The following is a 22,241-nucleotide window of genomic DNA, read 5'->3' as shown; positions in this document are numbered from 1 at the left end:
AAAACACAACAATCACCATTTTGGTGCGTTTGCACAATTAATAATCTACAGTCAAACCAAAATTTATTCACACACCTTCAACATTTCTCATATTATCACAGTTTATTCAATATCGTTTAGAAAATTGTAATTAAATATGAGCAGAACTCAGTTGATATTTGACTGGTTTTGTCCGTCCTTCTGTTAGACTCTCACACATGAATTATGTTGAATATCTGTCAGCTATTAAATTTAACTACACAATTAGATAATACCAGTTTAGCTCAACCAGTTACCAAGCAATGCTTCATGTTGTTCAATCTGTGCTGTAAAAAGGTTCATTAGTTATTAAAGAAAAAACACTTCAGCAAAACATGATCAGCTCAAAGTGTCTGAATCATTTTTGGTCCCCAATTCTTTATACATTATGAAGAATTATTGTGTATAATATGTCACAGTTTACTTTATTTTGCTCTCCTCACTTACATATATGAACTATAGCGTCCTGTACACACTAGTAAAACTGGTGTCTGAATCGTTTTTGGTTTGACTGTACATAGTGTATCTGCAGAATATTTAAAATCAAACTTAAGACCTGCACATGTAAAATTAATAATGTATATCCATACAGAACAAACTTGTATGAAAAAAATATGAAACGAATCATGTTAATCTCAATCTATCACATTCAAAGCAAAACAGAAGAACTGCATGCATACAATACTCAAGACATGTGCGCTATATGAAGGATAAAGAGTGTGTGTGTGTGTGTGTGTGTGTGTGTGTGTGTGTGTGTGTGTGTGTGTGTGTGTGTGTGCAGAACAAACCTCGTCTGCGTCCACGATCTCCATCACTCTCTCCTTGAAGAATTTGGTGAAGACGTCGCTGGTGATGGCAGCCGCTTTCTTCATGAGCACCAGCTCTCCGTCCTCCTTCACCGCCATCGTATACGCCACCACTGTGCTGATGTCCACCTGACACGCCAAAGCAACAGCAGACGACACATTTCAGGGATAAACAGAGCAACATTTTGGCCAATACCGATAATTCTTTATATTTGAAAGCCGATACCCGTCATTTCTTTATATTTGAAAGCCTCTAACCGAAATTTCTTTATATTTGAAAGCCGATACCCGTCATTTCTTTATATTTGAAAGCCGATAACCGAAATTTCTTTATATTTGAAAGCCGATAACCGAAATTTCTTTATATTTGAAAGCCGATACCCGTCATTTCTTTATATTTGAAAGCCGATAACCGAAATTTCTTTATATTTGAAAGCCGATAACCGAAATTTCTTTATATTTGAAAGCCGATAACCGAAATTTCTTTATATTTGAAAGCCGATAACCGAAATCTCTTTATATTTGAAAGCCGATAACCGAAATTTCTTTATATTTGAAAGCCAATAACCGATAATACTTTTTATTTGAAAGCTGATAAAGGAACTTCTTTATATTTGAAAACCATCATTTCTTTATATTTGAAAGCCAATACCCTATAATTCTTTATATTTGAAAGCCGATAACTAAAATTTCTTTATATTTGAAAGCCGATAACCGATAATTATTTTTATTTGAAAGCTGATAAACGAAACTTCTTTATATTTGAAAGCCGATAACCGAAATTTCTTTATATTTGAAAGCCAATAGCCGATAATTATTTTTATTTGAAAGCCGATAACCGATAATTCTTTATGTTTGAAAGCCGATAACCGATAATTATTTTTATTTGAAAGCCAATAACCGATAATACTTTTTATTTGAAAGCTGATAAAGGAACTTCTTTATATTTGAAAACCATCATTTCTTTATATTTGAAAGCCAATACCCTATAATTCTTTATATTTGAAAGCCGATAACCAATATTTCTTTATTTTGAAAGCCGATAACCGATATATTGCAGATAAATCTAAATCCAAATTTGTATATTTATTTTGAGAGCCTGATTACAAAAACAAAAGTCTCACCATTGAAATCCATGTCCAAAACACACAATTATAATGTTCTCATGATCATTTTATAGCCGATATGACAGACTTGCACTACTTTACTGTATTTCTTACTTTTTTTAAAGTGATTTCAATCATATTTCACACAATTCAAAACCATAATGTTGAACAGTGCGTCTCAGCTGAAGGAAATAATACATTATCGGCATTAATATATCGGCCAAATTTTCATATCAGGCCAATAGCGATACAATTAACATACATTTTACTACCGATATGGTGGTCGTTATATTGTCGATATATTGTGCACCCTTAATTTATTTCATCACAACAACAGCATGACAATCTTAATCTCAATGTTTAGTACGGCATGTTAATGGTAACAAAAGAACAAAAACTTGAACTAAAATTAAAACTGAAAATAAAAAAATAACAGTAGGTAAATAATATTATAATAACACTGATTAAAATATTGTTTTTATGTGTGATTTAAAAAGACAGTGTTGAAGATAACGCGTGACGGGATCTGACCTTCTCCAAGCCCTCGGCCGTGATCATGTCGCTCCAGTTCTTCATATATTCTCCGGGAAACTTGTCCTTGATGAACACGCCGACCGTCTTGCCCTCTTTACTTCCACGAATGGCTTCGATCATCTTCTCAAAGTTCACCTTGTTGCTCTCGTTCTGTCACACAATCAGATTCAAACACATTGATGATGTGTGTCCATCAGATACACAGTAGTTTGTAAAGGATGATATTTGCAAATGTGGCTGCATGACATGTCGAAATATTTATATATATATATATATATATACACAGACACACACACATGGCTAATGTGATTGTCAAAACACACACTGATTTAATTGAATATAAGCACTAGCGTTTTTCTGAGTGTTTTCATGCGTGTAAACGAACAGTGCCGAGCTTCACTCTGAAATCAGCAGCGCATATTTTTATTTGCAGGCAATTATCATTTTACAGTTAAATATAATTTTTTTTTTTTGCAATAGTGCTATTACAATTTTTCTTATTTTACTTTCTAATAATAATCAAAATATAATTACTACATTTTATATTCTTTTATATTTCAAGTGGCATATGAAAACTCAAGTGAAAATATTCTTTCAACTACAAAAAATATTTACTTTGAAAAAGTGACAATGGAATTTCTAATAAATTTCACACACAAAAAAACACAGAGGAAGTGTAGAAAAACTGAAATAGTATTTTCTTGGAAAACACTCCAAATAATCATGTTTTAAAAATAAAAGTTTTTCCTAAATCATTCAGCCCTGAAAGGATTTTGTTATTTTAAAAAAAAATCACCGCAAAAAGTAACTTGACAGTTTTTTTTTTTTTTGTACTACATATGAACATTTTTACGTATACTATATTAGTATGCAAGTTAAAAAATTGCATAACTCTAGAATGATTTATTCTTTCCAAATACAGCTATTAAAGTCATCTTTTTTTTTTACATCGCTGAAAAAACGAAATGTCGCGACGTCAGTTTTTCGTCCAATCGCGTGCGATACCTTTTCCCGGACGAGCAGCGTGATTGGAGGAATCCCGTTTGCGTTCTCGTTGCCCTTGGTTACGGCGACCTGCTTCAGGAACTCCACTTTCTTCTTACTGGCCAGAAAAGTGATCTTAGTCTCACAAAACACCATTATCGTGTCGGTGAGCTCGTAGCCAAACAGCCACGTCTGCCAGAGAGAAACAACATGATGATTATTGATTATGATTATTGAGCTGTGATCATGTAATTATGATTTCATTACAGTGTTTTATTGCACCTGAAGCGCTGTAGATTTGGCATAGACGATCTCCTCATCGACTCCAACAGACACGACGATGGCGTCCACCTTCCCGAACTCATCTTCACCTTTCTGTGATGGAGAAACAGGATTATGATGCAGGATTATATCATAAAGAGTTATGAGAATCCGATCATATCAGCCCTTGCCATTCAAAACTTTTCCAAAGCAGTTTTTAGAAGTATATACAGTTATCTTTACAACTTTTGCTACAAGATATGTAACAATGACACTGTAAAATAAAGTGTTACCAAATTTTCTATACAATAATTACAAAATAACTCTGCAAAACTTCTATATTCAGAAGTATTAGGATAAACCTTTCCCAAACAATGTAACAGTGCTAGAAGTAAAGAAAAATATTTAGATTGCTAACATGATTTAGCCTTTTAATGTTTAATGTAAACAAAAACAAAAAAGAACTAATAACAATCATCTCTTTCCCACATGCAGCATGTCTCAATATCAGCTAGCCCACAGCTACATGCTACTTCAGACAAATGTTTGGCATCCAAATTAAACTTTAATGTGATTAACATTTACTGAAACACAAAGTCTGATTTGTTTCAGATTTACTTCACAAACGTGAATAAAAGCCAAGCGGAAATGGAGTGAAAACATTGTATGCTAACAGGCTAACACATTAGCCGCTGAGCTAATCACACATAAAAGCTGCGAAATAACCGCAAACTCCAGCGATATGGTAAAGAAAATAAAGAAATAACACACACTACAGTCTGTCCGATACAAACGGAGTCGATAGAGTGTGTTTGTATAACAGTTATATGGAAATGAGGCCTGAGAACGTGTATGTGTGTGTGTGTATGTGTGTGAGGATTTCCAGCATCACATATGCGTTTAAACACATCATACATGAATTATTATGATCGAATATTCTGGATTTGATGAGTTAGTGATGTTTATGACAGGTGTTGAGTTCTCTGTACCTTCCAGTTGCCGTAGAGTCGCTTGATGCGGCGATAAAACGCGTCTTTATCCAGATTCACCGCCATAATATCACATCAACACACACACACACTCACACACTGAGAGAACAAACACACACTTATACACACTCTCTCTCGTGTGATTTTCACTATTTCTACTCTCTACCGGACGATAGAACAACAACTAACGCAAAATTAACGAAAATATGAAAAAATATTTTTTCTATAATTTCAGAGGTGTCTATTAAAAAGACGATTATTCTTCTTTAAAATGTATTATTGTCAGTGCTCGTTCGGTCTGTGTTGGTGATGATGATGTGAATATATCATGTTAAAACACGCATGTGTGTCTTATCTTTAGCTCCTCCCTCTTTCTGCTCGGTATGCATCTATTTAATATTTATTAAATATATTTTATTAAAACATGGCATTTATTTTTAATGTCCTATTTGTATTCGTTTGAATATGTTGTATTAATTTATTTGTTATGTATATATTTATTTGAGCTACCATTTTGTGTATTTATAGGTGATTTGTTTTTATTATTATTATTATTTTGAACTAAAAATGCACGAATGACTTGTTTAAAATGGATTAAAAACTGAACAAGTCGTACACCTGTGTTCATTTATTAACTATATATTCGATATATAAAAAAACTACCATGGTATTTATTATAGCTTTTGTTTTCCTCCCTCACAGAAACTCCCGCCCGGACGGTTACGTCATCAGGTTAGCGACCAATGAAATCCTGCGGTTGAGGTCACATGCTTTGCTCCGCCTTCACCCTCACATCACCGCGTTCCTATGACCGCGTTGAGCAGTCCGTGCGCACGGCCTTTTTTCCCGCCATCTAGTGTCATTCAAAAGCGCGCGAATTCCATCAGCACGTGGGTTTTCCTCGCGCTCTCAGACCAAGTTGCATACAGCGCATTTTCAAATGAATAAGATGTTTTTTTTAAGAACTTTTTGTCATATATATTTAAATTAACCCCTCATAATATAATACATATACAGTATAAATTATATATATATGTAAATTAACCTCAATTCATTTTGCAATTACACAAGTTTCAAGAACTATATTTCTTCAATAAAAATCAATAGGAACTGAGGGAAAATATATATGATTTCAGTTTACGTCTTTTTTAGTATTTTAATTAAGTTAGATTATTTGATATATTAAATCATACTAATGAATTTATTAAAATATATATTTTAATAATTTACAAGTTCCTGATACCTCTGTCTAAATGTGAGTTTGTTTATAAAACATATTTTATGTATAATCTCATACTAAACTGTTATGGTAATGACAGCTAAAAGAAACTAGTCAGATGTAAAGCTATTTGTCATGTATAAACTGTTATTTTGCTCACATGTCAATTCTCCATCATAACCATAACCATAACCATAGATGTCAATAACCAGAAAAGGTCTGTGCTTTTTACCCAACATATATTATAAATCTAGCTTAACAATTTTAATAATTACGTTTTAAACCAGAGAAAACCACTGCTGGATAAAACGATTTAAGAAATTAAAGATTCAGATAATTATTGTGACAACTTCCTGTTCAACTATTATAATTAGTAACTTAAAAGCATTTCTCTGCAGGTTTCAACTGAAGAATCACGACGATTATCGAGAGAAGCAAAACAAACACGTCACTGTTTTATTTCATGTCTTTTATTTCATTTTTTCCATTTGATTGATCTCGTAAACTCCTCAACAGAACTGAGATGATGATGATGATGATGATACAACAGTCCAAAAAGTAAAGTAGTGAAGAAAGATCTAAATATTTTCATGAGTAGTTAAAAGTATGATGTCTTTTCCTTTACATTTCCCTAATATAAAATCCACAGCACCACAGTAAGTTTTACTCCTGATGATGTAAAAAGATAATAAAGCAAAAAAGTACTATAGTAAACCAACCTTTTCCCATTTTTTTTCCAGGTGACCGATGGATTCCCAGGGAATGTATGAACTAATCAAATGCAATGGATAAAAGCGTCTGCCAAATGCATCATCGTAAGTGTACAATATAACAAAATCACAATAAATATAAAATCTCAAACCGCTTTTTAGAACGTTTGTCATTGTGCGGAATCTCTACTGTAGCAGTAACCATAGCAACCACGAAATTCTGGGCATAGACGGTAAATGGTAACCATAGCAACCATGGAACTCTGGGCATAGACAGTAGCTGGTAACCATAGCAACCACGGAATTCTGGAATAAAATGTAGCTTGTAACCATAGCAACCACATCATTCTGGGCATAAACACTAGCTGGTAACCATAGCAACCATGGAATTCCAGGCATAGACAGTAGCTGGTAACCATAGCAACCAAGGAATTCTGGGCATATACATTAGCTGGTAACCATAGCAACCATGGAATTCCAGGCATAAACAGTAACGGGTAACCATAGCAACCACAGAATTCTGGCATAAACAGTAGGTGGTAACCATAGCAACCACGGAATTCCGGGCATAAACATTAGCCGCTGTGGTCAATGTTTGGAAGAGCTGGAAGATCAAAGCCTCGTTTAAAATACAGTCGAGCTGGAAATTCACCTCATGGTCTTTCATGATTCAGAACATCCTGTACGCAGACACACACGAGCGCAGCTCATGAACCGTTTCTGGCCAGTGTTTCACAAACACCTTCAGATACACACTTACCTTAATTAAATCGTTTTAAATACTTATATTTTTCCCCCTAAAGTAGTTAATTTAAGAAACCATGATTGAGTCTGTGGATCTGCACTGATCTGAGGACAGTCGCTCGTCTGTGCATCTATGTGACGGTGGTGGAGTTCTGTCCTCTGATCGCACACCAGGCCATGAACACGTCCCTGCAGGAGAGATGACATCATCGCCACATCATTACTTCACTTCCATAATGTGATGCGTTTCCTGGATCTGATCGTGATCACCTGATCAGATGCTGACAGAGTCTTTATATGAAGCTAAATCAATAATAAATGCGATTGGTGACATCAGCTAAAAGAGGCAACGCAAGTTATTATATTTTTGATTATTAAAAGAAACGTTTCTTTAGGAATAACAAATTATGAATTGGTCACAATCAGATCAGGAATATGAATTATTACTATTAATTTTTAAAAATTTAGTTAATACTGAATTCATGAGGACGTTTTTCTGCCTTTTGTTTGAAATGAAGCGACTGACTGAATAATAAATGTGCATTAAATAATTCCAATATTTATGATTAATTTAATTTTGTATTTGCACTAAACAATTTGAAATATATTATATATTGCTCAGAGTTAATGTTTTTAAAAGTTTGTACCTGCAGTGGGTGGCCACACACTCGTTGCTGCAATACTCTCGGTCCCAGTCTTTGCTCTCTATAGGCGGGTTGTTGCAGCCGGCGCGGACACACACACACACACTGGGAGCGTCTGCAGGAGCCGGAGAAACACTGAGCTCCACCTCCATCTAAAAAAGTATCAGAATAAAAAATAAAAAAAATAAAACACTTTCTTTTTTACATCAATAACGTCAATTAAACCATAAAAATGTCAAATTAAAATAAATTGTGAAAATGTATTTCTAAAAAAAAAAAATGACTTCATTTATTTTTGTTACATTATGATTTAGTGCATTTTTAGAAAGCGTTTTTTTTCGTATTTATTTTTAAATGATATATTTAATTAATGCCTCACGAACCCCCTGCAGTTCCTTCACCAACAAAACATCCGAAAAACAATAAATAGAATTTCCGTTGAGAATAGAATGTTCGGACTCACCGCTTCCTCCGCCGCGTCCTCCGTTGCCGACGGCGACAGTGTGGTGACGATGGCGGCGGGTGGCGGCACCTCCAGCGCGGCGGCAGCCGATGATGCGAGCGGCGTCACGATTATCGGAGCGCTGGCGTCACTCTGTGGGACGATCTTGATCTGCAGAGGCGGCGGCGGTGCCGTGGCAACTGCCGGACCTGCGAGGGCGGCGGCTCCGCGCGGTTTAGCTAGCAGAGGGGGCGGAGCCTGGGAGTGCACCATCTGCTGCAGCCGCGGGGGGGGAGGCGTGTTCTGCATCTGCTGGAGGGGCGGCGGCTGACGGGGCGACTGAAGCTGCTGCCTGGAGATGATGATCTTGCTGACGGTGGGCGGGGCCGGGGTCTTGTGAGTGGGCGGGACCGGAGGCGGGGTCTTGTGCGCACCTGTGCGCGAGCGCGTCGTCACCTGCGGCAGGTCTAAGATGATGTTGGACGTGCAGATGTTGGTGATGGTGTTGTTGTCGGGCGCGTGGACGGGGATGCGGGAGGAGCGCGGCGCGGGCGCGGCAGGCGTGGGTTCGGGAGGCGGAGCAACGGATGGAGGAGACGGGGGGGCATCTAACACTTCTATAGTCGGCTTCTGTAGAAAAACAAAACTCAGATGTCATTTTAAAACTAGTCAAGTCACATGTTATCTATAATGCTTTATAGATACTCCAGATTACAGCTGCACGATACTGGATAAATTATGATTTAGGTGTTTCAAATAGTGATTCATCCACCGACAACTAAACAAAAAAACATGTAAACTACTAGAGGTTCTGACAAAATGTTAACTGCTGCGGTAATATTTAATTTGATTAAATGTTTAACTACCAGTAATTAGAATTAATATTTTTTTTTAAATAATCGGGTTGAGTGAATGATTCAATGACTCACTCATAAAGACTTCACTTGTTTCATTCTTGTCTCAATGTCCATACTAGTCATCATGAAGAGTATGTAAGATTAAAATAAGTGTGTCCCAAAGCATAGTATGTTGAAAAGAGTATGCCGGATGGTCTACTATTTCTGGTGAATGGATCAGTGTGGATCTGTGCTCACTATAACGGCTAATATTACCCACAACCCACTGCGCTTAGGATAAGGAGAGTCTCTGCATGAAAGTCCCGCGACTGCAGATCAACGTATTACTGCAATTCACCCTTCACAGGGAGTTTGATTGACAGGCGACCTGACCAATCATAATCCGCCATCCATCGAATCCGCCATTTTTGTCCGAGAGTTAGTAAATTAACGTTGATGGATTTGAACTTGATTAACGCTGTGTACTGACGTCTTTCCGCGGTTGAAACAACATACCTTCTGATGTTCATTCATGGTTATTTGAACTATTGTTTACATTTCTTTAAAGTTGAGACTTTGCTTCATATCAAAAGTACGTAACCTGCACTGTCCTGTCCCACAGTGGCTTGTCGGACATAGCAACAGTAACTAAAGGGGGCGGGTCTTTGTGAATGGTCAATTCTCTCCAATACAGTAGGAAATGAAAATTAAATGTGGAGGATTTTATCTTTGCCATGATTGAAAGGTGCGTGTAACTAAGGCGACAGAGAGCAACCGTTAAAGACGCAATTGTATGATGTGATAAAGCGTCCCAAATCTTGTCTACTCTTCTGCGACACACTCAAAAGTCACAAAAAGAGTACACACTTTTAGGGCGTAGAATAAGTAGGCGAATTGAGACGCAGCATCAGTGTTTTTGAACGAATCTCTTGAATGAATGATTCAATGACAAACACATTTTTAACAGTCACTTGTCGCCACCTACTGGTGTAACGATGTAATCAATAGAATCTTTATTTGAAGCACAGTTACTTTCACAAGGTGATGTACTCTATTTTGATCCCTACCGTAGACATCAGTGTTTAAATCCGAACTATAAACTTTTCTCCCAGTACTTCTGTGATCATTTGAATGACTGTAAGACAGAATTAATGACACTGTGAGGTTGAAAAGACTGTTTGTGAAGCGGTTTCATATCTACGGCTCTCTCCGGATCAGATCTGAATGTTCTGCCGTGACTATGAAAAGTTTTAATAGACACAGGAGAATCGTTGTCATTTAGGAACGAGATCACGTGCGTTTAAACCGAGATCGCGATCTTTTAACGAAGAATCGCGCAGCTCTACTCCATATTCATCTTTAATTATCCTCGTCGGTCTCAAAATGCATTCATTTGCAATAACAGACTGTGTATAAAACAACTGAAGTCACATGATTCTTCCATGGTATTAAATGTCCAGGTTTGAATACAGGAGTAAACGCCGAGTCGTTCTTCAGATCTGATCAGCCGAGACGGACGATAATAAACAAGGCCTTTAAATCCCAAATGAAATCCCCCAGATTGGAGCCTGTGCTGTACCTGCGAGAGCTGACTGGCTTTATAAGCTGCCAGCGCCTTCAGATACGCCTTCCTCGCCGCTTCCGTCTTCCTCTTGTACACCTGGGAGGGAAAAACATTGGGATTTTGATGTGTGTGTGAACACTCAAATGCACTCATTAGTCCATCTTGTTGAACTTGATAAAAAAAATTGAAAAGAATCTGTAAAATAAACCATTTAAACTTTAAATGTCAAAATAAAAGTCCCATCTCAGACACCTCGGCCACAGTGAAAAACTACCAATGCCGATAATTAAAAATAAAAATAATTTGAACTTGATTAAAAAATATAAAATAAACAATTTAAACTTTAAATGTCAAAATAAAAGTCCCATCTCAGACACATCGGCCACATTGAAAAACTACCAATGCCGATAATTAAAAATGAAAATAATTTGAAACTTGATTAAAAAATATATAAAATATTTTAAACTTTAAATGTCAAAATAAAAGTCCCATCTTAGACGCATAGAAAACGCAGATAATTAAAAATGCCAAATATCGTCCGATATATCGGTCAATCATTAGGTCTAAAGACAAAACTTAAGAAGAATTTGTATTCTTAAAAAGAAGGTTCTTAACACTCATTAGTCCATCTTGTCGAGATATTCATGTAAACGAATGCATGTTTGTACCTGTTTCTGCTCTTCTCCCAAACTATCCCACATAGAGGCAACGATCTTGGAAACCTCTCCGAACGTGGCGTTGGGATTCTGGCCTTTAATGGCGGCCTGTGTGTCCCGGAAGAACAGTGCGTACGCCGACACGGGTTTCTGCGGCTCGTTCGGGTCTTTCTTCTTCCGGCCCTTCTTCCCACCGACTCCTTTGCGTATGGGAGCAGAGGATGCTGGGACGGAATGGTCCGGCAGAGACGGAGAGAGGGCAATGACGCCCGGAGACACGGACAGAGACACCGGAGAATCCACGAGAACGCTCTACTGAGCCGGAGAGACACGACACATGGGGAGAGACGGGCGGGAACGGGGAACAGAGATCAGTTCTGACACATTCAACAAACATTCACAAGGATAAAAATCTTCGCAATGTAAGAATAGTCAAGAACGTTTTGTACTCCCAAAAATATTTAGATTGTTCGAAATAGTGGTCGACCCATATTGATTTTATTGTTGGCCGATGTCGATTTTTTATTTAATTAAACTTGATACAAAAAAAAATCTGCAAAATAAACTATTTAAACTTTAAATGTCAGAATAAAAGTCCCAATGCCGATAATTAAAAATGAACAAAATAATTTAAGCTTTGAAAAAAAAATATCTGTAAAATTAACGAATTTAAACTTTAAATGCCAAAATAAAAGTCAGTCCCATCTCAGACCGATTGGCCACATAGAAAAACTACCAATACCAATAACTAAAAACAATTTAAACTTGATAATTTTTTTAAAAATCTGTAAAATAAACAAATTTAACCTTTAAATATCAAAATAGAAGTCACAGACAATAAAAGAGAAAAACTACCAATGCCAATAACTAAAAATGAAAATGGACAGAAGCCTCTTTAATCGATAAAAGATCGTGGCAAACGCAAAACCCACCCGTCTGAAATCGTCCATGTCGTCGTCGTGCAGCGAGTCGGACGGCGAGTCAGTGGCGGACAGCGGTTGGTCAGGTGACTGTGGGCGGGGCAGGATGGCTCCGCCCCCTAGACTCAGGCCGAGCTGCGCACTGAGCTCTGATTGGTCGATAGTGGTCAGCTGGTTGTGGCCCAACAGGCCGTGGTTCATGTCACTCAGAGGGACGTCGATGGTCATCGGAGAAGAGCTACTGAACTGAGAACCAATCGGATGGCCGAGATCCTGCAACGAGAAAAAATAAAACATTAATTCTCCTGGAAAATTCATATTAGGAAAATATTAATGCATGGGACATTTGCCATTTTATATTTAAAGAAAAAGAAGAAAAAAGTAAAAACATAAAGTAATATTGACAGGCTATATATCATTTGAAAGCTTACAATCTCTAGTTTCCAGATGTTTTTTAAATAAATTACAGAGGAGCAGTAATTTATCAATTTGGAACGAGAATATTTCATACTCATTAGGCGTATTCAGGCCTATATTTTGAAATAGTGATGAACATGAAAAATCATCAGTTTGTTTTTGTCAAAGAGTTCAAAAGATAACATCCATTCAATTTTATGAGAAAAAAAGGTAAAAAATTCTTTAAATATAAAGGAAAAAATTATGGATTCTCAATTTGTGATGCAGCACATGTGTTTTTATATGTGTTTATTAAAGGATGAATTCATTTAAAATTCTGCCAAACTTCCCCTACTACTTCCGGATAGGATGTTTACTTCATAAATTTTATGAAAATTATGGAAATATATGGTTCAGATCACTCAAACCATATATGGAAATGGCCTGCCCTTATATGAGCAGTGATGGAGTCTGGTCGTCATCTAGTGGAAGCGTTTGGTACTGCGCCCAAACACAATCTCACTGAAAGCTCATTTTTGAGATATCAACCTAAAATTTTGAACACACCTAGTTCAGATTTATGGCTTTGATTTTCTAGCACTTTTATGATGGACAGATGCACTTTTATGATGGACAGATGCACTTTTATGATGGATAGATGCACTTTTATGATAAATAGATGCACTTTTATGATGGACAGTTGCACTTTTATGATGGACAGATGCACTTTTATGATGGACAGATGCACTTTTATGATAAATAGATGCACTTTTATGATGGATAGATGCACTTTTATGATGGACAGATGCACTTTTATGATAAATAGATGCACTTTTATGATGGATAGATGCACTTTTATGATGGATAGATGCACTTTTATGATGGATAGATGCACTTTTATGATGGACAGATGCACTTTTATGATGGATAGATGCACTTTTATGATAAATAGATGCACTTTTATGATGGACAGATGCACTTTTATGATAAATAGATGCACTTTTATGATGGATAGATGCACCTTTATGGACTTCAAAACAGAAACAGTCATTCACTGCCATTATAAAGCTTGGAAGAGCCAGGAAATGTTTTTATATAACTCTGATTGTATTCGTCTGAAAGAAGAAAGTCATATACACCTAGGATGACTTCAGGTAATTAAAATATTCGGGTGAACCATACCTTTAAGCACATGTTGAGTGTGTGTGAGTGTGTGTTAGTGTGTGTGAGCTTACCATCAGGCTCAGGTGCTCCAGCGGCGCCGGCGCGCTCACGAAGGTCGATGCGAACGACGGGTCGTTTCCTCCCACCACAGCGTTCCCGGGAACACCGGAGCGCTCCCCGAAGTGAGCCACCACATCAGACACGCCGAGAGCAGAGTCTGTGTGTGTGAGTGTGTGTGTGAGTGAGTCCGGGTCCAGCGAGATCGGCGGGATCTCAAACTCCTCGTCACCCAGACTGGGAGTGTGAAACGTCTGCACACGCACACACACACATGCGCACACACACACGCGCGCGCACACACACACATGCAAACACACAATGATGATTGACTCAAACTAGTGATTTACTGTTAAACATTTGAACAAAACCAAAGGCTGAAATGGTGACATGATTCATGATATGATAATGAGTGTGTGTGTGTGTGTGTGTGCACATGTATGTGTGTGTGTGTGTGTGTGAGTGTGTATGTGTGCGCTTGTGAGAGTTTGTTTATGTGTGTGTGTGTGTGTGTGTGTGTAAGTGTGTGTGTACGTGTGTGTGTGTGTGTGTGTGTGTGAGGCACCTCTGCATGCTGGATTTGCGCGGGGAACGTGGAGAGTCGTACCTCTGAGGAGGACAGGAAGTGATGCCCCTCGTCACTGATGGACAGGAAGTTGTCATTGCCTCCTGGGAACTGAGGAAAACACAAACACACAACATGAGGAACGCATCTTATATCAATTTATAATTTCATACTTTAATAATGTGAATGCCGATGCAAATTGATTAAAACATAACGAGGTTTACGGATAATTACACTCAGAAAGAGCAATTTAATATTCAAATTATTTTACCGAAATAATAACGTCACGCAACTCTAACATACAAAAATATAGAACTTTAAAATATATATTTCCCATAAGAAATCAGACTAGATTCCCGGACATTTTCCGATTTTCCATAAGCGTGCGCTCCGGTCACCTTCTGTACGGCATCAAATCCGTTAAACGCCTGCGGATCCAGGAACTCCGGGTCACCGGGATTCCCGCTTCCATCCGAGAGATCCGCGTAAAAATTCAGGTCCATATCGCGGTGAATCGGCGACACCAAGATCTACGAATCCCGAGAAACGTAAAACTAACCGACGCAAGAACCTGTCAAAACGCACAGAAGGAACTCCGTGACGTCACGAAGACAGAATCGGGCACGCGCGTTCGATCATTCCGTTCGATTTCAGGCCTGCAGTCGCGCACTGCGGTTCCGATCACATACAAAAACAATCGTTACAATCCTTTAAAACACATTTCACACTCTTAAGACGAGAAACAGAAAAACTGAATCAATCGCGTTTGATGATTCCGACTCGAGTCCGCATTGACGTGAGGTGAATGACAGCACAGCACGTGACACATTCGCTATACATGAACAGATACAACAACACTCTTCGTGAATAAAGAGAATCAGCTGTTGTTATGAAGGCTTTGAAACGCGTTAATAAATATATGCGTTTAAAAACATCCGATCGACTCGCGCTTTTCCAGCTGATCTCAGCGCTGCTCGTGCACAAGCTTCAGGAACCGCAATCGAGCCGGAATCACGGATCTGACACTCGAGGGGGGACGACGTCTGACATAACATATAATATAAAGCGATGGCGCTCTTTTATAAACATAACGGGATTAAAATATATCGTACATACACACAACTAAAGCGAGAAGACTGTAAACACCATTATTAGTAATTAAATGTGTCGTTTAATAAATAATAAAACCCCATTGGCGCGCGGTAATGGTATGTCCCACGGCCTATTAAAGAGTAAACATTACGTGTCCCATATCGTGACTATATAATTAATACTTCAATGGCTCCACGTTTATTCTTACAATACATTAAGGTGTTAATGAGTTTATATTTAATCAAATAATTGTGGATATTTGAAGAGGAGTGTGCTGATGGGACTGAATGAGTTTTCACTGATGCTTCGGGCTCTAACTTATAACTTACACACATTCAGCACTTTCTACTGACAGCTTTGTCTTCTTACCTCCATACTCGCCCTGAAATCAACACGCTTTTCTCTCTGTTTGTGTGTGTGTATGTGTGTGTGTCCGATCAAAGCGATTCACACGGAAAAAAACACAAACAAATCGCCCATCATGGCACCCAATTTTCCGGGTTAGAGATGAGCGGAAGTGACGTTGAGGCCCCGCCCATTACAAACACCGTTGTTTTTTTCTTCCGTATAATAACGCGATCTTTTTAGGTTTAAATTTAAGGTATCTGTATTTGTGAGTATTCACCATCATACAAACAAAGTCCTGTCAGAAACATTAGTGAAAAACTAAGGTTAATGCAGAGATATTTACGTTTATTATAATAACGTTATAATATTTTTACGTTTTAAGTAAAACATTTAATAAATATGCAATATAGTGCACATATTATTTATAATACTAATTTTATTATAGTTTATAAATATAAAAATGTATTATTTTTATTAAATACTAAGCTAATTTTTCTAGTATGGTCATTAAATGGCCTTGCTGAGGTAAATGTAAAGTAAATATTGAGTGCGTTTTTTACCACTTTTAACTACTGCATAATTATCATTTAGTACCATAAACAACCCCTGAAAATACAAAATATGTAAAAAAAAAAACATTTTTATCGAACTTAAATATAGTAAAACCATAATTTAAATAAAAAAATGCAAATAGTAGAGGTTAAATACAAATTATGCTTTCTAAAAAATAACATTTGAGCGAAGTGCTGACCATTTTCCATACGCTTTAATTATTTGTTACTAGCCATTTAAAAAAAATCGCATGTTTATTTGTACATTTGGTTTTCATAATACTGTTAGTAAAGAATGAGGGATATTTAAACTCATTATTACATATTTTGTAAGATATTACACTAATAACAACAACAAGGTAGAGGGAATCATATTTGTAAGATTAATATAGTTCGGTTTTTAAGCATTTATTCCATATTTTATCAAAAAACATTATTATAAGAATATAAATCTCCACTGTTGCTTAGTAAGATAAAAACCAATCAGGGGAATAAACGACGATCAAACCTGTAATGCGTTACACTTTATGAAGTTAAAAATGCTCCATATCAATAAAAGAGTCGGAAACAAGAAAAACACAGAGTTTGCATTTTTAAAAGAGACGTCGTTTTATTATTTAACGTGATAAAAATAGCAGATAACACTTGAGATTGAAAAACGACAAAGAAATTCACAATCCCCGCACATAAACATGTAAGCAACTTATGATAAAAAGTTAAAAGATAAAAATGCATAAACCTCCACAAATAAAGCAGGACAAACACACAATCATTCCCGGGATTTAAAGCAGGAGCAACAGTTTCACACATCCGAACACCGCAGGACAGAAAAGCATGTATTGCTACGATGATCGATTCGCATTCCTCCATGCAGAACGAGAGGATCACATGACCATTATGGAGTGCCAAACCTGACATAATAAATACATAAATAAATATACAAAGAAATGCAAAAAAAAAAAAAAAAAAAAAAAGAGTATTTCTACTTTTATTTACTTATTTATGTATATATATGTCTACATTTAGCTCGCGGTCATGAGAAACGGATGTCGTTCCCTCAACATATGAGCAATATATCAGAAATGTGAAAGTGTATGAATTATTACGATGTCAGGGTTGGCGTCCCACAGACGATCGCTCTCGTCACTGCAGCCAAACGCGGCTCATCTTCTGCGTGAAGCACAAAGCCACTGTTTCCAAACACCAAAATGAGTCGCGAGACCCCAAATACACATAATGACGTAGCGCATCATCTCTAATGTCGTACGCATCACCGTTATGATGCTTTACGCTGCATTTCTGGAACTTTTGCCGCGTGAAAACGAGCTCTTTTTGTGTTTCATCGAAGATCGCACATCACTGAAACGACATTAGTTTAATGTTCATGTTCAGATTCCTTTTGAACTCTCACACACACACACACACACACAGTATCAAACGCTTCGGCCCTGAGTCAGTCGCGCGATTGGTCCGTCACATGCACCGGGCTCGATGACATCATATGTGTGCACAGATATTGCTGCATGTCGTCATACGGTTGTGGCGGCGCAAAAACTAAAATCAAATTATTATTACTATTATTGTTATTAGATTCTCCTCAATGATAATCGTGACACACGCGAGCCAAGCTGACTAAAACGTACGCATCCCTCTCGCTGGCGTGTGATTGGCTCTCAGGAGTAGATGGTGATGACCTCACTTCCTCCTCCTCGCACGAGCAGGACTCGCTCGAGACCCTCGGTCAACACTTCCAGGAACTCCATGTCTGAGGGAAACCGTCAAGGAGCATCTCCAAACTACACTTCATGCCTTTTGTAAAAACTGCAATGCCGTTCATGAACCATGACGAAACACGGATATTAAATATGTGTATCAGTCGCTAAACTTCAAACTCAAGGCATTTACAACGGCTTCGAACGCTCAACCAATCAGAATCAAGGACCGGAACTATCCGTTTTATGAGACCATTTTATAACCATTATATAATTATAAGAGTTCTGGGAGATATAAACGGCAGAAGGATACAGTTCTCGTCCCCGTCCGTGTTCCTGGGCGGCCCGGGCATGTTGAGCAGCACCAGCCGAGCATCATGGGACTTATTGACGATCACCTCGTTGAGTTTCACAGCCGTGTGCATCCGCCGAACATTAGACTGATCTCTGCGAGAAATAAATCACAGATATTCAAATATTATATTATTATAACATGATATAATAAAACAATATTAATTGTAATTATAGTAATTATTATAAATATGCTGATATAGTAGGAATAAAATAAAAATCTAAATAAACAATTTTTTTATTAAATATATTTATAATTGTAATATTTGATATAACAGCAATCCAATTACAAATAATTTATTTTTTTTAAATTAAATATAATATATTTATAATTGTAATATTTCCCATTACATTTTTTTTTACTTGTATTTTACTTTTATATTTAAGAATTATCATTTGTGAGTCACTCTGGATAAAATTGTGCCAAATGAATAATTTTATTGTTATAATTATAATATTTATTAATGAATTATAATAATTTATAAAATGCATATTTAAATTGTATATATTTATAACATTTGCAATTTTAATAACAATAATAATTGTTATAAATATGCTATTATAAAATTAAATATTAAATATTTTAATTTATTAAATATATAAACATATTGAAAATGATTATAATATTTATTAATATATTATAATAAATTATAAATATTACATTATAATATATATAACAGCATATTTGCCATTTTAATAATACAAATTATTATTTGAAATATGCAAATATAAAGTTAAATATTAAAATCATAAATATTTAAATGTAATAAATATATACAAATATATTGAATTCTTTACTATACATATACATGTTTACTATTATATTTAAGATTAATTGTTTGCAAGCCTCCGGTAATCTAAATTAATAAATGTAAACGTATATAATGTACTATAATTATAATAAGTGCAGTATTTATTACTGCAACTGTAAATAATATAATTGTATAATATATTTAATCAACATAAATAATATTAAAATATACTTATAAATAATAATTATAATATAATGTAATATTACTTGTAATTTTAATCATATAATTATAACAATAAACAATTAAAATAACAGCATAAAGCATATTACCAGTAATTATTATAACATGATATAATTAAAACATACTATTATTTGTAATTATTTATAATTGTAATTATTATTGTAATCATTATAAATATTCTAATATAATATTAATTAAATTTAAAAAATACATATTTAAATAAATAAATAAAAATACTTTATTAAATATAATATATTTATAATTTTAATATTTGGTATAAAAGTAATACAATTAAAATAAATATTGAAATAAATAAAAATACTATTTTAACAATAAACATTAAAATTACAGCATAAAGCATTTTAACAGTAATTTAAAGAGGTTCAAAAACAGAAACTTTCCCAGGATCACTATATCAGTATGTGGCCCTGAGCGTGTGTGTGTGTGTGTGTGTGTGTGTGTGTGTGTGTGTGTGTGTGTGTGTGTGTGTGTGTGTGTGTGTGTGTGTGAGCGTCTCACGGGCGTATGTTCAGCATGTCCCTGAAGCCCTCCGGTGTGCTGCAGCACGAGGCCGTGTGTGTGTGTGTGTGTGTGTGTGTGTGTGTGTGTGTGTGTGTGTGTGTGTGTGTGTGTGTGTGTGTGTGTGTATGTGTGTGTGTATGTGTATGTGTGTGAGCGACTCACGGGCGTATGTTCAGCATGTCCCTGAAGCCCTCCGGTGTGCTGCAGCACGAGGCCGTGTGTGTGTGTGTGTGTGTGTTGCTGAGCAGCTGCAGGGCTCGGTCTTTGGTCCAGGTCATGTGGACCCGCCGGTGATCCGAACTCTTCTCCGGCCCGTCCGTGTCGTCGTCCTCGTCAGAGCCGATGCTCGTCAGGCGCAGCATTGAGTTCCTGTCCTTCACCAGCTGTGCCTGACACACACACACACACACACACACACTTCAGAACACACTCACACTTCATAAACTGCATGAATATTATAGGAATATTAGGCTGCTGTCACTTTAAGAGCTGCACGGATCCAATAGACTCATAAACATCTGTGAAAAACACTGAAAATGGTTTAAAGTCATATTGCAATGCTCACAAAGGAATCGATGAGAGGAATAGAAATTTTAATTTTATAACAAGTGTCCGATTCCTGACTTCAAGCATTCGATTCCCAACCCTAGTGAAGACTGGACAAAACCAGCGAAAAATGGTTTTGTTGGAATCAAATACCACTTAAAAATCTAGTCAGGCGGAAATTTAAAGCAAAACTGTTGATTTATTGATAGTTTTAGTTTCAGATAACTATAATAATAACCCTCATTATTTGTGGTAGTTTCTGTGTCTACTGCTGTCTTTCTAGGGGTCGAGGGACAGTGAAATCTACAAGCAGACAAAACACTACACACACTAGGGGTGCGCGATATTGACAAAAAATGATATCTCGATATTTAAATGACCCATTTAAATGACCTATTTATAACCTATTTAAATGTATGCATCATATTTTTTATCAAATCGTGGCCAATATCGTACGGCTTTGTTGTAGTCATTGAATCGTTCGACAAGTCACTGTTAATGAGTGAGTCATTGAATCGTTCGACAAGTCACTGTTAATGAGTGAGTCATTGAATCATTCAAAAAGTCACTGTTAATGAGTGAGTCATTGAATCATTCAAAAAGTCACTGTTAATGAGTGATTCATTGAATCATTCAAAAAGTCACTGTTAATGAGTGAGTCATTGAATCATTCAAAAAGTCACTGTTAATGAGTGAGTGAGTCATTGAATCATTCAACAAGTCACTGTTAATGAGTGAGTCATTGAATCATTCAACAAGTCTCAGTTCATAAGTGAGTGAGTCATTGAATCATTCAACAAGTCACTGTTAATGAGTGAGTCACTGAATCATTCAAAAGTCACTGTTAATGAGTGAGTCATTGAATCATTCAACAAGTCTCAGTTCATAAGTGAGTCACTGAATCATTCAAAAAGTCACTGAATCATTCAAAAAGTCACTGTTAATGAGTGAGTGAGTCATTGAATCATTCAACAAGTCACTGTTAAAGAGTGAGTCACTGAATCATTCAAAAAGTCACTGTTAATGAGTGAGTGAGTCACTGAATCATTCAACAAGTCACTGTTAATGAATGAGTCACTGAATCATTCAAAAAGTCACTGTTAATGAGTGAGTGAGTCATTGAATCATTCAACAAGTCACTGTTAATGAGTGAGTCATTGAATCATTCAACAAGTCACTGTTAATGAGTGAGTGAGTCATTGAATTATTCAACAAGTCAGTGTTAATGAGTGAGTGAGTCATTGAATCATTCAACAAGTCAGTGTTAATGAGTGAATGAGTCATTGAATCATAAATTCAGTAAGGAAACACTGCAGTGTGTCGCTCAGTCCTGTAACTTTGCCTGGAACTATTTTCGGTGGCGAAGTGGAGCAAAAACAGAAGTGACTTTTGTATCTAAAAGTCACTGTTAATGAGTGAGTCTGAATCATTCAAAAAGTCACTGTTAATGAGTGAGTCATTGAATCATTCAACAAGTCTCAGTTCATAAGTGAGTGAGTCACTGAATCATTC

The 22,241-nt window shown here is 36.4% G+C and overlaps 3 protein-coding genes across 9 annotated transcripts in view; all 3 read right to left on the bottom strand.

Annotated features, from left to right (window-relative positions):
- Positions 1 to 5,052, bottom strand: part of supt16h (SPT16 homolog, facilitates chromatin remodeling subunit) — a 33,138-nt gene extending 28,086 nt beyond the window's left edge. The window contains exons 1-5 of the mRNA XM_077227433.1: positions 4,699 to 5,052; positions 3,731 to 3,823; positions 3,470 to 3,640; positions 2,462 to 2,614; positions 807 to 953 (exon numbers count right to left, since the gene is read on the bottom strand). Coding sequence (XP_077083548.1) covers positions 807 to 953; positions 2,462 to 2,614; positions 3,470 to 3,640; positions 3,731 to 3,823; positions 4,699 to 4,764 — 630 coding nt within the window. The 5' untranslated portion in view covers positions 4,765 to 5,052. The remainder of the gene's footprint in view (positions 1 to 806; positions 954 to 2,461; positions 2,615 to 3,469; positions 3,641 to 3,730; positions 3,824 to 4,698) is intronic.
- Positions 5,053 to 6,371: 1,319 nt separating this feature from the next.
- tox4b (TOX high mobility group box family member 4 b) lies at positions 6,372 to 16,226 on the bottom strand. Of its 4 annotated transcripts, none has more exons than XM_077227450.1 (9): positions 16,077 to 16,226; positions 14,616 to 14,726; positions 14,065 to 14,304; positions 12,446 to 12,706; positions 11,526 to 11,825; positions 10,873 to 10,953; positions 8,479 to 9,087; positions 8,019 to 8,167; positions 6,372 to 7,560 (listed from the first exon to the last, which is right to left on the bottom strand). In XM_077227450.1, the coding sequence occupies exons 1-9, from the start codon at positions 16,080 to 16,082 to the stop codon at positions 7,503 to 7,505; spliced, it is 1,815 nt and encodes a 604-aa protein (XP_077083565.1). In that variant the 5' UTR covers positions 16,083 to 16,226; the 3' UTR covers positions 6,372 to 7,502. The 4 variants fall into 4 exon arrangements, with proteins under 4 accessions (XP_077083565.1, XP_077083566.1, XP_077083563.1 ...); XM_077227451.1 differs by having other exon boundaries at positions 14,658 to 14,726; positions 16,077 to 16,209; XM_077227448.1 differs by lacking the exon at positions 16,077 to 16,226 and adding an exon at positions 15,014 to 15,628.
- Positions 16,227 to 17,190: 964 nt separating this feature from the next.
- The window catches only part of slc12a6 (solute carrier family 12 member 6), a 64,383-nt gene continuing 59,332 nt past the window's right edge, over positions 17,191 to 22,241 (bottom strand). For all 4 annotated transcript variants that reach the window (XM_077227415.1, XM_077227413.1, XM_077227414.1 and 1 more), the window contains 3 exons: positions 20,346 to 20,572; positions 18,632 to 18,765; positions 17,191 to 18,371 (listed from right to left, as the gene is read on the bottom strand). In XM_077227415.1, coding sequence (XP_077083530.1) covers positions 18,280 to 18,371; positions 18,632 to 18,765; positions 20,346 to 20,572 — 453 coding nt within the window. In that variant the 3' untranslated portion in view covers positions 17,191 to 18,279. The remainder of the gene's footprint in view (positions 18,372 to 18,631; positions 18,766 to 20,345; positions 20,573 to 22,241) is intronic.

The sequence above is a fragment of the Siphateles boraxobius genome, unplaced genomic scaffold, assembly GCF_051911475.1.
Source record: "Siphateles boraxobius isolate OS27281-9 unplaced genomic scaffold, OSU_SipBor_1 130, whole genome shotgun sequence".
NCBI classification, from domain to species: Eukaryota; Metazoa; Chordata; class Actinopteri; order Cypriniformes; family Leuciscidae; genus Siphateles; species Siphateles boraxobius.
The sequence above is the reverse complement of the archived record's forward strand: the minus strand, read 5'-3'. Positions and strand labels throughout refer to the sequence as shown.

Excerpts from the sequence above, each read along its gene's own strand:
- tox4b (XM_077227448.1), bottom strand. The coding sequence starts at position 15,118 with ATGGACCTGAATTTTTACGCGGATCTCTCGGATGGAAGCGGGAATCCC. Across the intron at positions 12,707-14,064 it reads TGGAGCACCTGAGCCTGATG|GATCTCGGCCATCCGATTGG; the intron begins GTAAGCTCACAC and ends TTCTCGTTGCAG. Across the intron at positions 10,954-11,525 it reads TGGGAGAAGAGCAGAAACAG|GTGTACAAGAGGAAGACGGA; the intron begins GTACAAACATGC and ends TTTCCCTCCCAG.